Raw genomic sequence first — 15,879 nt, 5'->3', positions numbered from 1 at the left:
TGGTATTTAAAGAACGCGGGTGGTAGTTTGATTAACTGATATTTGTTTTGATACATTTCACAGCGGATATTAGTTTTTATTTAACTGTTTCATGTTTTATTATGTTACGTTCAACGAAATTCGTGTTTTTTTCTGTAACAAGTAGAAATAAGTAACTAACAATCTTACATTCATACGTATTTGGTATAACGTTTGAAAATAGCTTTTTGATCGTCGTACTAAAATTCTTTAGAATTTACATTAAGTTAAAGAAGACTTCGACTGATAAGGAAAACACATTAGAAAAAAACGTATGTGTGCTTATAAACACGCGTTAGAAGTTATACTTGTTTGGCGCAACAAAATAAAAATCTTTTCAAAAAATTTCTTCTACGTTTGTAGAAAAAACGACACTAACAATAGAAAAAACTAATATGTTGACTAGCTAACTTCAGGGTGTCGGTTTGTTGAGACCGTGTTCGCGCGCGTTGCAAACATTTACTCTCATCATTATTCATAACTATTCATCATTCTGCCTAACGCGGCAAAAGAAATATAACTTCAAAAATCACACTATCATGATTTACATATGGTAGTAGGATATCCATGAATACTGAGTGAAAGTCCCAAATAAAGGCAAGTAAGTACATGGGCGTTCCTGATGGACGCCGCAGAAAAAGGACACTTTCACCCTAGGCCTAAAGATCTAACATAGTCTATATAAAACATATCTTCTATGTTATTTAATAATAATAATTTATTTACTATTCACTCAAGCGAAAAATTCACCCGAGAAACCTTTTCCTTAAATCCACCCCGTATGGAAGTCACGGACCCTCAGCTTTTGCTTATAAAAATATTCGGATATAACGCCAAATGCTGCTGTTTTAATATATGGTAATATCACAAGTTAAAGATGTTGTTATAAATCAAGGCATCATCGTTAAAGGTATAAATTATATTTGAACCAAAGACTCCAAAATATTTTATTCGCCTTTTAAGAAATTTTAACAAATACGTGTTTTGTATTTTTAGAAAGGGTGTCCTGTAATTTGTATATGTGCTAGTGCGCTGATTTTGGAGATGAAAAGTGCCAAATGTGACTTTTAAATTCGACCAATTTTTAGATTACTAAAATGATTGTTAAAATCGCAATTTATATGGTATTTATTTATTTGTATTAACGTGAGATAAACAGCCAACTTGTTATCTTTATACATAGCCAATTTGTATTATTATTTCAATTTATTTAGTAGCATTACAGACGTTTTATTAAAATGTATGCTAACATCCCACATGATGAGAGAGGCTAGAAAATCAGACAGGAGTCAATAAAAGTTATATAATTTCTTGCATAAGTATTAGTGTATGTAATCTGTCATAGAAGTGTTAGATTTTAAATAATTTAGACTAACGTTCAGGGAAACAGTTTTTTTCTTGGTACGTAAAATGATAAATAATAATTTCGACAACGTTTAAATAATCGGTGGTAGTATGAAGTCTAATTTGATATTCAGTAAAATACCTAATAGCCAATTCGATACCCTAATGGTATGTAACCTGTAAACTGTACTGTAACTAACCCCATACCAATACAATTTAATAATAAAAATAGTTATGAGCCCCGAAATAGTAAAAGAAGAAGCATTCACCCGTGAACTTCTTTCTGCACTTAACTAAATGTTACGCTCGACTGATAAGAGAGATGTTTATTGTGATACACAGAGGTGGGTTAAGTTCAAGTTCACTTATAGCACAGCACTGAAAAATAACCTGCGAGCGTGTTAACATAACGCGGACGAGCTACAGTATCACGATTACGAGGATCAGTATCTACTGATTAGTCTTAGTGCTAACCAAAGCCATTGCCTGCGCGCTCAGCTGGCTTAACTCTCTTATTTTAGTAATGTCTATTGTATATTGATGCCGAGAAATAGAAATGGCAAAGCATTTTGTTGTATTCCACGCTCACCGCGTTAGAAATACTTTGCAAAATGAAAAATTGAATTCCTATAATCCGCTTTTGTTATATATTTTTAAAATGTGTGGATGTTTATTTATGTGTTACTAATATATCAAGAATACTATTAACATACACAAATGCATTTATATAAAATAAATCTGGGGTCAAGATTGAGAGTTGTAGCGCCACTTAATAACTTGTATAACATAAATGTTTGTATAATAATAGTTATAAGTTCCGTCAGGATGTAAGCTCGTCAGTCTATATGACAATCTATTGAAATTTGATATTCTAATTACTATAACCTAATATACCTACAATATGTTAGTGTCTGCGTTCTGCGTTCATTGTGAAGTGGAAATTCAATCATAGTGAATGACACTATCACGTGATACCTGCCACCCATAATAACGTGCTGGAGCTGGAAATGTATTCCGATATTAACATGACATTTCGATCACGCTGTAATTTTAGACACTTTAGAGATCCAATATTTGACATGTAACTTAACCTAGCCTAACCGGGCCATCTGTTTTATTTTAAATTTGAATATAGAACAACTGAAGTGTTCGGTTTTTGTAATCAGTTTACAAAAAAATTACTTCTACTTTTAGTGTTGTTCAAGTGGTATAAGGCAATTATAGTTGCGTAATATTTTATTTTCCGACGTCACCTCTCGAGTTTATACGATTCGATAATCGTCCAAAAGTAGTCTTTGAAAAAAAACCTCCTTAATAAATGGTGTACAGCTGCGACTATTGCGTCATAATCATCACATTTTTGACCTCTGAGATGTTCCTTTAATCGTAGAAAAAAATAAATTACCAGGATATGTCCGCTCATGTCTACCTATAAGTCCGGTTAGTTGATTATTTCGAATGTGCCAGCTATGACCTAGTTGTTATCATTTCCGCCACTAAAGTAATTATATCACTCTCAATATAACCACATCACGTATGCAAAACCAGCGCAACACCATACTGCACGTGCTACTGGCTACAGCTAATTTATTTAGCTGCACAATAGGGTCTAATCCTCTTGCGCAGGACATTCATATCACATAACTCGTGTGGTAGGTAAAATTAGTTATTTGCATTGTAGAGCTTGTCTCTCAAACGTATGTCATAGATCGTGACGTGTGCAATTTAATTACAATCTTGCATTTCATAGGTCAAAAGTAATGAAAAAGTACATTTTGAAATTGTGGGTGAAGGATGTAATGGAAATGTTTTAGTGTCCAGCATATTATCGCCAAACAATGATGTCAGACAGCGGGGTGCAATCGAAAACGTCGAACGTTTGGTTTGGAAATCTCAATTAAGGGGATGTTAATTCCCGTTACCCTTGTTTGAACTGTCATTGCTGATACCTTAGCTTACGCGTATGTCCACTATTCATCGAACACATGCGAGCTAATCGGAAATCCTGGAAAATTCAATCAGGGAAACGTGAGATTTATTTTTCTTTTGTAAAAGTTCATAGGATTTTTAACAAAGCCTGCACACTATGATGTACTCGTAAAACAGGCACAGAAGCTTTTTGTTTATGTACACAAATATATGTCGTAAAGCACACGAAACGTCAGAAAATTTTAAAGTTATGTAAATAAATAAAATTATTATAAGTTTATAATAATACATAGCTTTAATCCGGTAAAAAAGTATTTTCTTTCAATGTGTAAGAGCTTGTTAACAAAAGACAATACTATATAAATAATAGAAAAATAACAATGAGGTTAATTACTATGTTTAAGGTTCTTTGATTTACCTATAGTAGATAGGTATATGCCTGCGTTTTGTTAAATTACAAATGTAAACAATTTACAAACAAAATAATATCAATAACGCTGTAAGCAATGTAGTGAACAACAGCGCTCATTATAAATTAACCATCAATTGGCGGGTTTTCCGCTCGCTCGGTTTTCCTTTGGGAAATCAACCACCCTTTATAACTATAAAATAGCAACGACTTTAACCAAGGCTGCTGAATAATTTCCAATGTTTTTAAACAAAGGTAAAAATAAAAGAGATATACAATCTCGGATGAAGCCTTAAAATAATCACGACGATTGCGCCCGCAACTATACGAGTCGATCATCCTATAATCTATTTTTAATAATAAATTTTTTTATATCTTTCATCATTGTTATAATTAATATTTTTATCGTCTTTTCTTTAACTTTCTGCAGCATTATTGTTTTTAACCTTAAACTTGTTTTTTTTCCAACGCCGATAAAGCAGTTTCACTTTAAAAAGGGTTTTAGGGGTTAAGTTCTGATCATTGGAGAATGACAGCACATACCCTAGGAAATTTTTGCAGGCCATAAGCCATCAGGCGAAAAAATGCTAATACCTACCACAAACATCGCACAAAAGAAGTAATAAATACTTTTCCTGCAGGCGGAAGGTATATAAACCAACAATATACCGAGATTTCACGTTTAGTAGTGTAGGTGTGTATGCACTCTACTAAAATATTTTTGTTTTTTAATGAAGTAATGTTATATTATTAAATAAATAAATTAATTAATGTTTATTAAAGTCTCAGAAAAAAAGTATTCTATTCGAAATGTGGCCCTTTGGCTTTTATACAGGCATTCAATTTATTTGGCCACGAATCTATGGATTTACGCACTGTTTCCAAGGGCAGAAAGATTTTTTAAGAGACTCAATGTCGCCGTGTCGTTTAGAGCAGATCATGTCCTCTAAAACTGACCAGACTTAGGTAGTTCGTGCCTTGTGACCGCGAGGTGCAGAATCCTGCTGGAAAGTACATTTTGGTTGAAATTTTCACTCCTTTTTCACAAAAATGTAGTTTTGTAGACTCCTTGATAAGACACGCTCTACAAAACCCTCACTGACGCAGGGTGATGACCAAGTTGTTTCTTTCCGACCATTCTAGCAGCTTCTTTAGAAGTAAGCATACACTTTGCTCATTTTAGTGTTCTTCAATCGTGAAAATTCTTCAACGCTATAATTTATTATTATTATTATTTCTGTGCTTTTCATCTGCGTATCGCGACAGAAGGGGTTTTGATCGGTCCACTCTCTTTAAATGTAAAGATTCATTTAGGACATGTTCTATATATCAACAATTAGTACCGAGCTTCAGTCCTTGACGTTTTACGTGACAGAGTCCTAGCAGGAATCTTTATTTCGCGATAAGTTTTTTACTTCCTAATGGGGTTTCGATGAATTCTGGCTTTAAGAGGATAACAGACTTTGTAGTTCTAACAGCACGTGGCCGCCCCGATTTTTTCTGGTCTTCGACTGACGAAGTGTTGTAGCTGTTGATAGTACGATTTGAAAATACGCTGATACCAAGCTTTTGAAGTGTCTGGAATATGACCGACGGCTCCATACCCACTTTGTGCAGGGCGATTACTGAAATTCTATTTTCGTTTACACCCCATTCCATAAAGCAATTTGATAATGGACACGAAAAAATATGTGAAATGGCGCAAAATCGAAAGAAGTTTTTAAAATAATATATCTGCGTGTTCCAATTTCAAAATAATTAAAAAGTTGAAAAAAAGAAAAGTTTTTATGTATCAGTATTTATGGCCAGACTAATTAATATCATTGATACCTACAATCGTAATATGATTTATTAGCTCCCGAGTTTTTATATTTATTAAAAGACCGAACGAGCAAGGAGGCTCAGCCAAGTGATACCGATGAATACTGTTGCACAATGCCAGATGGCTCACGAGTGCGTTACTGGCATTTTAATTTATTAAAGATAAACAGCCCAATTGTATGCATGCTTAAAATAATGCTGGCTTATTGGTATGTATGAAATGAAGTAAGCAGTGCACACAAATATATCTTGATCTTATACTGGTGACTTAACGGTGAATGGTTACTATTTAGTAGATAAGTATACTATATACCGTATTTAGAAAAGTCAATTCATTCCACTATTCTTCATTAAGTCAGTCGTTAACTAATCTATTTCTAAGTTCGAGACTTTTTATGCGAATTGTAAGTTAACTGTTTATTACCATAAAATGAACATGTTACAAAAGCACCAACATAGGTTTAAAGCAACTAAAATTGTCACCGTTTAAACGGTTCTCTATTTAATAAATCCTTTTTGTGCTGTTAACCCTTTCATACTCGATAAATTAATTAAAATGCCTTTGATGTCAAAACTAACAACACAAAGACGAAAAATTGAAAATGTCCGGTTCAGTGACAAACGGGTCATTAAAATGTTATGCCTATCAGTATTCATATTTACCAATACGAGTTCAAAAGGATATTTTAAAACGTGAAACGCTGTCATAAGTGTCTAAAAGGTAATTTAATTGAAAAGACACGGGAATGCTGTATCCCGCTTTAAAAAGGTCGTTGACCTTTCGTAGATTAAAATTTAGTTTTTGATGCAGACGCTTATAAGTTAAGCTTTTGTCTGCAATATTTAGTATAATGGCCATTATAATTTGATGCGTTTTATGGTGATTTAGATGCTTTGTGTGATTGTAGGATGGTATTTAAAATAAACAGTGTCATTACAGCTCATACCCTCCTTGGCCTTAGTGTGTGTTTCTTTCTAAGCCTGACACACCCGCTTTGCTTCCCCGTATGAGCGAGTGTAAAATGTCTACAGACAAAAATCTATTGGTACACAACCAAGATCTAATTAACAAATATAGAGTTGAAAATGGCTTTATTAGCTTATTACAAATATTATATCTTGGCGTAGGACCATTATTGGGTCGACGCGGCCTCGTTGACCCCTTTATAAATACCTAACGTAAAAATTAATTTACTCGTCATAAAATATTTTTCTATTAAAATTACGAACGTTCTTTGATGAGACGGAGAAACATATGCGATTATATATTAACATAATCAATTATAATACATTTATTGTTCGTCAAATTTAGGCCCTTCACTATATTAGTCGAAGAGGGTGTTAGCTGAATGATATCAGTTTTATTTTCTATATAATAGATATGGAGTTGTATCGGTTGTCGAGTACTTGTAATGTTTACGTAAGAAATGTAGGGGTTTTATTATTTGAAGTATTGTTTGTAAGCGATGCGTATGATAACAGGTGTTGTTCTTATCTGTACACATGGGATATATTTCACTCATATAAAGAATTACTGAGCAAAAGATGCAAACGTAGCTGAGTGCTTACAGATTTTATTAGATTATTTATTAAAGTTAGTAAATAACATAAAAATGAGGGTAGTCTTATTTTCTTTCAAACATTTCGGGTAGTTACAAAATATAATTTTATAAATAATAGTCTATGCAACAATTGTGCTTACTAAACTACATTATTAGGTAATGAATAACCATTTTCAATAAGAGCTAATCAGGATTTGATACTAAATTGATATTTCGATTAGAGCGGAAATTAATTAATTCCGTTGATTGTGTTCATCAGATTTCGTGTTAATCATGTGAAATCTATTATATACGTTATTTGATTGTGTATGTGTTACTCGGATATCCGGGTGGTATCCGATAATTAGTTAGGCCAGTTTTACGGTTGACTTTAAGAGCTATATTATTCACAGACAAGGTGACTCGACGAACTTCGTATCACCTAACTGTCAGTGAATGTCGTGGTACAGATTAGCTTTACTTAATTTATAATTTTATGAAAGTAATACAATGTAAATATTAAGTTCACTACTATTTACACATATACTATTTTTTATATATTTAAAAAAAAAAACGCATACACGCTTAATTTCTAACGAAGGCATATATATCAATCCTTTTTCATTACTGACATTATTTTACATATTTTAAATCAGTTATCTGAATTTAGATAGTCTATTCGATTCCTCTTCCTCTCAATATTTAAGTAAGTTATTTTAATTTGAAGGGAGAGTTTTTTGTATCGACGGGATGAACATTAAATATTTGGCAGTTCTGAAATCCATGAACATGTTGTATTGGTTTTTTGTCTTTTTTTTATTTTTCTGTTTTAAATCGTTATGAATGATGGAGACACATATCACGAACGAAAAACAATGAAAGCGGTCGGTTGCTCGTGTTCGAAAAAACCCAACTTTGTTTTATATATTAGGATCATTGTAATATTTGTTTGTCGTTACGGAAAGGTTACTCACGATAACGTGGAGATCAAAAAGGTAATGGAACGTACGTCAGTTACGTACAATCTATTTACTTCTTGAATGGCAATAATTTTAAAATACGTGAAGCGTTGCGACAAGCGACATTATGTTGTCCAATGGCTAGATATATTGTCGATCAATCACGATGACAGGCATCGCGCCGAAGTATAAGTTTTCGTTTAAATTCTATAGCTTAATTGTTTACATTAGGTAGTAAAGGTTTGGACAATATAAATCATTTCGTATACTCTTTAATAAACGAGAAATGTTTCTATGAATTGTTGTAAATCCTTAGTAGGAGTGTGCTTTTAAAATAGATTTAAAGAGAAGTAAAAAAAGAACTAATTATTTCAATTTAAATAGGAGTTGAACCGGGCGTGGATTAATTGTAAAAAAGTAATTAAAGCTTCAATTGACCGAAGCTACGGTACTGCAGAATAAAGTAAATCTTTAAACGGCTCTTGTGACATCCAAAGAGAAATTCTGTAAGAATCGAGTTATTACTTGTCGTATTTAGGCGTATATTAAATCTTTTGTTATCAAAATTAAGATTAGCTTCTGTTTAAAATTATTATAAATATGACTGATACAGCTTTTAGCGTAATATTCAGAGCGATAGATCTCGACTGTCGTACCTATATCTGTACCACTGAGTCGGAAATTTAAAATCTTGCAACCTGTCAAAGTTTTACCGCAACGCTAATATTTATATCTCCGTCTATTGAAACGAAATATTAGTAGTGATTTAAACTTTTAGTATGAGAAATTTATTAATACTCGTTTTGAACTGAAAACTGTCAAAAGATCAAACTGTCAAACGCTCGAACTGTCATTTGAATGAACCGAAAGAACTGTCATTTGTCAGACCCGCAAACTAACACTAAGGCAATAAGGCAAACATCAGAAATTATAATAATCTTAATGCAGGTAGACTGGATAGATGTTAGAGGTGTAACGTGACATACGTTTTATCTTAGAAATAAACATCTTTTATATAAACCGACGTTGTCGTGGTGAACATAATGTAATATCCTGTAAAACATTTTTATCTAAGAATGTACTTACATGGTGAATAATGTCTGTGGCAGCATAGAAGCTCTCGTGAGGGTCGGCCCGTTTCATCATGTAGGGTCGAGGGAATTCCGGATCCTCGCATATTTCTATAACAAAATATTTTATACTCATTTTACATTCTTGTAAATGTGGCAAAATTGTATCTGGACTATTTTGCTGCTCAGTTTGGTTTAAATTCCAACCTACACAGATTTGTTGGAATTCTTCATCTGCATTCAATCTTCCTTAATAGATTAAGATAGATAGAGAGAGATATAGCGTGAAAATTAAACTAATCGTTTTAAACAAACAGAGCAAAAAACTTTAAACTTCCAATATTAACTTCCGAGATTGATAGAACTGATATTATAAGGTTAATTTAGTGAACTTTTACTTTTAAAATTGAGTTCATTTAATAACAGTTTAAAAGCTCCGAGTAATTAATTAAATTATCTGCAAGAGTAGATAAATATTATTTGTTTAAATAACACTACCATCAGGCATATTTCGTACTTAAGATGTCATGTGGAACTTGGTGTAATAGTTGCAGCTCCTTACAACGGTAATGTAATACAAAAAAAAACTTGGCGATTAAAAAGAGTGGCGGGGAGTTTATTATCAGTTCTCCTCTTCCGTTCTATGCCCTTGATTTGAGAACTGGCAGTAAATGTAAAATTAAAAGCATTTACTGTATATTTTTTTACGTTCATAAGTGTACATCGTGTTACCTATATGAATAAATGATTTTTGACTTTGACGTCAACGAAAATAACAAATAACGCATATAGTGAAAGGTTGCTTTCTAACTTTATCGTCAATTTGGTAAAGTGTTATTGAAGCATTTACAATAGGGTTGTGAAATCATCGGTCAAATGATGTACGTAGTCGTTTCAAGCGCTTCGCAAAGAGCCATCCCTATTAGCTGTCGATGCATCTTAACAATACAGTAGTTGAACAATGCGGCTTTCCCGGCGGACATCCGGCTTTTGTAACGAGCAATTCGTTTCTCACTTTGTTGTATTACTACTTGGAGTGTTAAAGGCACGTGAGCGTAAGTTCACCCCCCGTAGTATCTAGCCCGAATCCCATATATTTTCATTAGCTAGTAATAATTAATCATTAGATTACACATTGATGCAAAGGTTTTCTATGTATACTAAGCAAGTGGTACTACAACCTTTTTGGTTAGATTACAGAATTTGTCGTGGCCTTTAATGATCCATACATTTGATCTAAGTCATTTTGTTTCGTTAGATTATTTTTTTAATGATTTAAGGTTTGTTCTGTTTGACTAATTCGTTATATTATATGTACAAGAGGTGATCTATACTTCAAAAATTGAATCACATTATTGCTCGTGTATAATAAAGTAACGGTCCAGGGAGAACCCTAGAAAAACGTTGACGGTCTTTTAAGAAGATTTAAGAAGGATAATTACTGTGGAGAAGGCGGAGCAAAACAACTTTTAAGAAGTAAATGTGTGAGGAAAAATGTACACATGTGAAAGTAACGAACTGATGTTGAGAGTGCTCAAAACGTAACGAGTGAAGTCGAGGGCCGTGATTCGTTGAGTGTCACAAACTAGTTCAGACGCAGTGAAAACATCACATCAATTATTGTAAAGATGCTGGCTTTGCTAAAATCCGCGAATGCTAATTGGGTAACGACAACAGCTATTACTAGATTAGGTTTCTCATTTCGAGAAAAGTACGAGGGAATACTTTTAAATTCTTTTGTAATAGGTATATTTTAATGACTTTTGCAATGCAGTGCTAGTGGATACAGCGTGGGACTCTCATCCTTGAGATCATATGTTCGATCCCCGGCTGTACACCAAGGCACTGTCTATGTGCGCTTTTAACATTCTCTTGAACGGGGAAGGGAAACATCGTGAAGAAACCTTAGACCCAAAAAGTCTACGGCGTGTGTCAAGCACTGGAGGTTGATCACCTTCTTGCCTGCCTGCTTCAAATACAGAAATCTGATCTAAATAGTTTGTAGTTGTTTGTTGGTTTTAATATAACTCTTACTTTAAGAGAAGGTCTCAACATTTCTCTGTTTCATGATAGTGAAGTAAGTATGATTAGGATTATTAATTGTTTATATATTTACAAAAAAATAATACCTACTATTATTAACTTTAAAACAAGAACTTGTTTGTGATAATGCAAGGGTAAATGTTAATTACATTACTATAGATTAGCTCCTGTTCCAACTTCAAAAGCGTCTTTACGCTTTTGAAGAACCGAAAGCGGTTTGCGCTTATGGAAAATTTAGAGTTTATTCCTTACAAATTTACAAAAGAAAAACTATACGTCGCATTTATAATCTCTGCCTTCCATTTTTTTTAATCACTTAAATCTAAATATCATTTATATATAGTACTCTTTTGAACGTCAATCAGAATTACTATTTCTAAATTTCCATTAACTGCCAGTTTTCCAATCAATCACGAATAAGAAGTGGTAATAAAGTCTCTGTTAAAAAATCTATTTTCTTTACAATATTAGTATAGTAATATACAAAAATATAGTGTTTAAAATGGCATAAAGCATTGGGTTTAAAGCTACTCAATTGAACTGAATACTCCTGTTTACAATTAGGGGTAAACCCCATGTTTTCATTGTTCGTGTTTGTGATATTTGCTTTTGTCTATGACCCTACATGTCTGACATGCCCACAAGGTATTTAATTTAAGCAACAGTCGCTTTTGATTGAAATATATCCCATTAATTAATACTCAAGTTACCTTTGCTCATATGTACAAATTTCTGCCTATATATTGTTTGGGGTTAGTAATATAACGAAAAATTCTTTCACTCCAAGCTGGTTTTGTTATAATCAATTAAATTCGAATACTGTGAAATTAATAATAATGGCCATGCCATAATCCCGCGTATTAATTGACAAATGTTAGTAATGGCTTGAAGTTTCTAATATGTATTTAGTTTAGTAACTTCAAAGTATATCATTCTTACCGTTATATTCATTTTGATCGTGGCTGTCACGTTTTTGACGGCCAAGTGTCTCTCGCCATATATTGTAGGGCTCTCGATAGTCTTCATCCACAATAGCCGGACTGCTACGTAAGAAAATAATATCATCAATAAACTTATTAATTTAGTAGTGTTGATTACTTATGACTTCAACAAGTTACAATTCTGGCTGTTAAAAGTTACAGAGGTAATAAATTATATATACCAATACCATTACGTTTTAAGCAAAATTTAAGATGTTTACCGAAGCATGTGTATTGGCGGACAATTTGCAAGGGCTAATGCTAGCCGTGGCGCACGTCGATTGTTTCGAGCATTGCTTCGCAGGGAGGGACAAAACGGCTTTTTGAGCATGTTTGGAATTCTTCGCCTAGCTCGCTTAGTCGCGAGAATAGCTGTTGCCGCTATGAATGCCCCACCACCCACAATAGCGCCGCAGGCGAGGCCAACGGACACTTTAAGAGATGAATTGCGTTTCTTTCTTGACGTCGGCGGAGTGTCTGTCCTATAGTATTCGTCTAGGAATTCTATAGATTGATTCACAACTGTGGGGACTGTAACAAAAAATAACTTTATTTTAGCATAATTTATTAATGTAACACAATTTGCTATTATACCTCCTTCGTAGATCATGCTTTTTTGGAAATCTTTGAGATATAAGCACCATTTCATTTATAATATTGGACTAAAGAAAATCTCGTCGGTCTAAGACAAAGCACCGTAATGAATAGGTGTCGGGCGCAGAGCTAATTGTTGTTCTACAAAGGAGCCAAGTTCGTATCCAGATGGGTTTTGTGCTGGGCAAACGGTTCACGGAACAAGGACGTCACGGTAGATTGTTTGCTGCGCTTCTGATCCATTGATAAATCTTATTTCAATTGTTCATTTACGCTCCATTTTATACGCTCTCTTGAAATCCATCTACTGAACCTAATAACTTTCTTTTAAAATTTTCATACCAACATTTTCGTTAAACTTATTGCAATAATTTGTCTTCCGAGAGTTAATAAAGAGTAAGGTTCGTTAGTCGTTATAAATTGCAGCGTCAGCTTTTAAATAGCCGAGAATGCTAAATCTAGTGGAGTCGTTAGTTAGTGTGTCAAACTAGTAAAACTAGGTTTAGCCTAAGAGGTGAGAGATGGCCGTTTGCCAAAGTCACTGTGCCTAGGTGCCAAGAGTCAGCTAATACTGTGCGGATTTCTAATTGTGTTGTATTCAGGTTTGGCTTTACCGCAGTACGTATATAAAATACTAAAAAACAAAACCAAATCGATTCATCATCCACGGCAGCTACAGCCCTACATTGGTCTAGGTCTCAACCATCCCCGCCTGCTAACCTTCGTCCAACCTTACCCAAATTAAATTTTATACCAGCCTTGCTTTTAATTAGTTGAAGATTAAAAGTGCTAAAACCGTGGTTTGTTCAAAGTCAGAATGCCAGCAACGTGTGAGTTTGCAAATTTGATTCCGGGCCAACTTAAAGGTACCGTGTGGTTCGCATAAGCATTGAATTTTATGAGAATATTGAAACTCGCAAGACCCGCAAGGTAACGTAAACAAAGGCATAATTAATAACGTTCTCCCCGAGTATTAATTTGCCGTTACACTTGTCCCTAAAGTAATTACGTCACCCAGAGCCATACGTTACAAATTACAATAATTCTTCGATAGACAACTAATTAATTTTTTAATTATTTATTATAGTATAGTGATAAAATATTCAGTCTAATGTACTTTTTATGAAGTTGGTTCGATGTTGACTTTTTTGTGGCATATGATATTTTTTTATTAAATAAATTATATTGGAATAAAAAATATATTTATAGATATATGTCGTCGATGATTAAACACAATGGGTATACGCTAGTCGTCAGTTACACGTAATAATATCTAGAACGAGTTCAACTTGTCTTACTTTTAATTGAAAAAAAAAGAAATAGCAAGAAAATGAAAGACCCGTTTAATAAGGTTCTTGTTGCAGGCCACACCACAGTTTATAAGGTTTCCTAATTGGACAAGATTAAAGAAGACTGCTGACTCGGTTAAAAGTTAAGTCTCACTGTCAATTAAAAATGTTTACATATTTTATAAAGATTTTATATGATTACAGGCAGAAATGGCCATTGGGCTGTTTTTAGGAATAAAGTTAATTGGAAATACGATTCAAGAAAATCTTTTATTCCAAGTGGCTTCACAGAACTTGCCTATTAGATCATGAAACAGATACAGAAATCTTAGGCCCAGACCTAAAAAGGTTGTAGCGCCTTAGTTTTTTTTTAAAGAAGATACTGAGGACTTGAAGCGCTACACAACACTAAAACTATTGTCGTTATTATGGGCATAGGTAGGCCAAATAGAGTTCAGAAATTTTGGCCGACATTTGAGAAATTTGCCGAAACTAAACTACTAATTCAATTTCACGTGTCATTGGCTTGGCCGTGTCCTAACCAGCTGTTTCCTATTGGGTTGAATTTATTTTGAATTAAATATGCTCTGTTGTTTTACCATTTCCTTAGGCAGGGTCTTTGTCGTAAGAATATTTGAATGTTAGGGATGTTTTCAAATGGATTTAATGTTTTTCTTTAATAACTTTGTTTTACTTTTAGGATGATAAAATTAATGAAATATTTTATCTAAATTTTATTAATGTGTAAGGGAATTATCGATGCGTATTTTTAGTGCAATTTAAGACTATTTATATTCAAATCATATTATTTTAACTTATGCTCATTCAAGTCGATTGACACAACAGCAATAAGCTTCTGCCAGCCTATAGCTTTGTGTTTAGTGATTAGAGACTTGAAGTATTGATTCGAGTATTATAATGGCGCTAGTTAAGGGCCTTAGGAATAAGTTGAGTTTTGTATTTGGTCAGCATTCGATAAAATTATACATTAAATTTATTTATTAAACCAGTAATTTACTGATATTTCTAGCACCTAAGTACGCGGTTATTAACCTCCAAGAAAACTATTATGCTTGTCGTATAGCGCACGGTGGCATTACAATATTCATAAGGAAAAGAATCACTATTAACATTCCTAAGAATCCGAAGAAAAATATTACACTCCTAATAAGCTCACAAAGCTATACTGGCTTCCTTGAGAAGGCTTTACGAAAGCTTTTTACACTAACAAGTACTACGAAACTTTGTAACTGTGATCACACGATTCCTTTCGATTTTTCAATAACACAGAGTGATTATTCAGGATTATAATTGGAATATTAATCGCGATCAGAATTTTGTTTTAATTACAAGTCGGCCATTTGGCGGATGGCGATTTATCACTTAAGGAGCGATTTCTGAATGGGCCATGGATTAATTAGAGATAAAATTTGTGAAATTGCTGTGAGTTTGCGAGTGCTCGGTACTGATAAGGAAAGAGGAATGGATCTATTAGCGTGTCTTCTATGGTTTCTGTTCTATTCCGTCCGTCTAAATGCAATTACCTTGCCTATTATATGCCTTGGTTTATTAAGTTTAGCTGGGTACGGCATGTACGCCAAAAGCCAAAAGACTTAGCTTACTCAAGTTTCCTTAGTTTTATAAGTGCGGTGATGTACTTGAAGATATACGTTATCATGATATCACATCTGACAATTTGCATTCTCAGAACACATTAAGAAGTTTAATTTGAACTAGAGGACATCTTCAATTGTGTTAATTTCTAATATGGTCATGCAAGAAATGAAAGTAAGGATGTTAAGGGATACAACAAATCCAGAATGATTAAGCAATTTTTCAAAGCAGACAATCCAAAATGAATTCAGCTATATAGATTGGCAGC

At 33.5% G+C, this 15,879-nt stretch overlaps 1 protein-coding gene across 1 annotated transcript in view; it reads right to left on the bottom strand.

Annotated features, from left to right (window-relative positions):
- The window catches only part of LOC123718832 (discoidin domain-containing receptor 2-like), a 133,555-nt gene that overhangs the window by 28,150 nt on the left and 89,526 nt on the right, over positions 1-15,879 (bottom strand). The window contains exons 9-11 of the mRNA XM_045675744.1: positions 12,336-12,645; positions 12,074-12,177; positions 9,108-9,202 (exon numbers count right to left, since the gene is read on the bottom strand). Coding sequence (XP_045531700.1) covers positions 9,108-9,202; positions 12,074-12,177; positions 12,336-12,645 — 509 coding nt within the window. The remainder of the gene's footprint in view (positions 1-9,107; positions 9,203-12,073; positions 12,178-12,335; positions 12,646-15,879) is intronic.

The sequence above is a fragment of the Pieris brassicae genome, chromosome Z (genome assembly GCF_905147105.1).
Source record: "Pieris brassicae chromosome Z, ilPieBrab1.1, whole genome shotgun sequence".
NCBI classification, from domain to species: domain Eukaryota; kingdom Metazoa; phylum Arthropoda; class Insecta; order Lepidoptera; family Pieridae; genus Pieris; species Pieris brassicae.
This window is presented reverse-complemented; position numbering and strand designations above follow the sequence as displayed.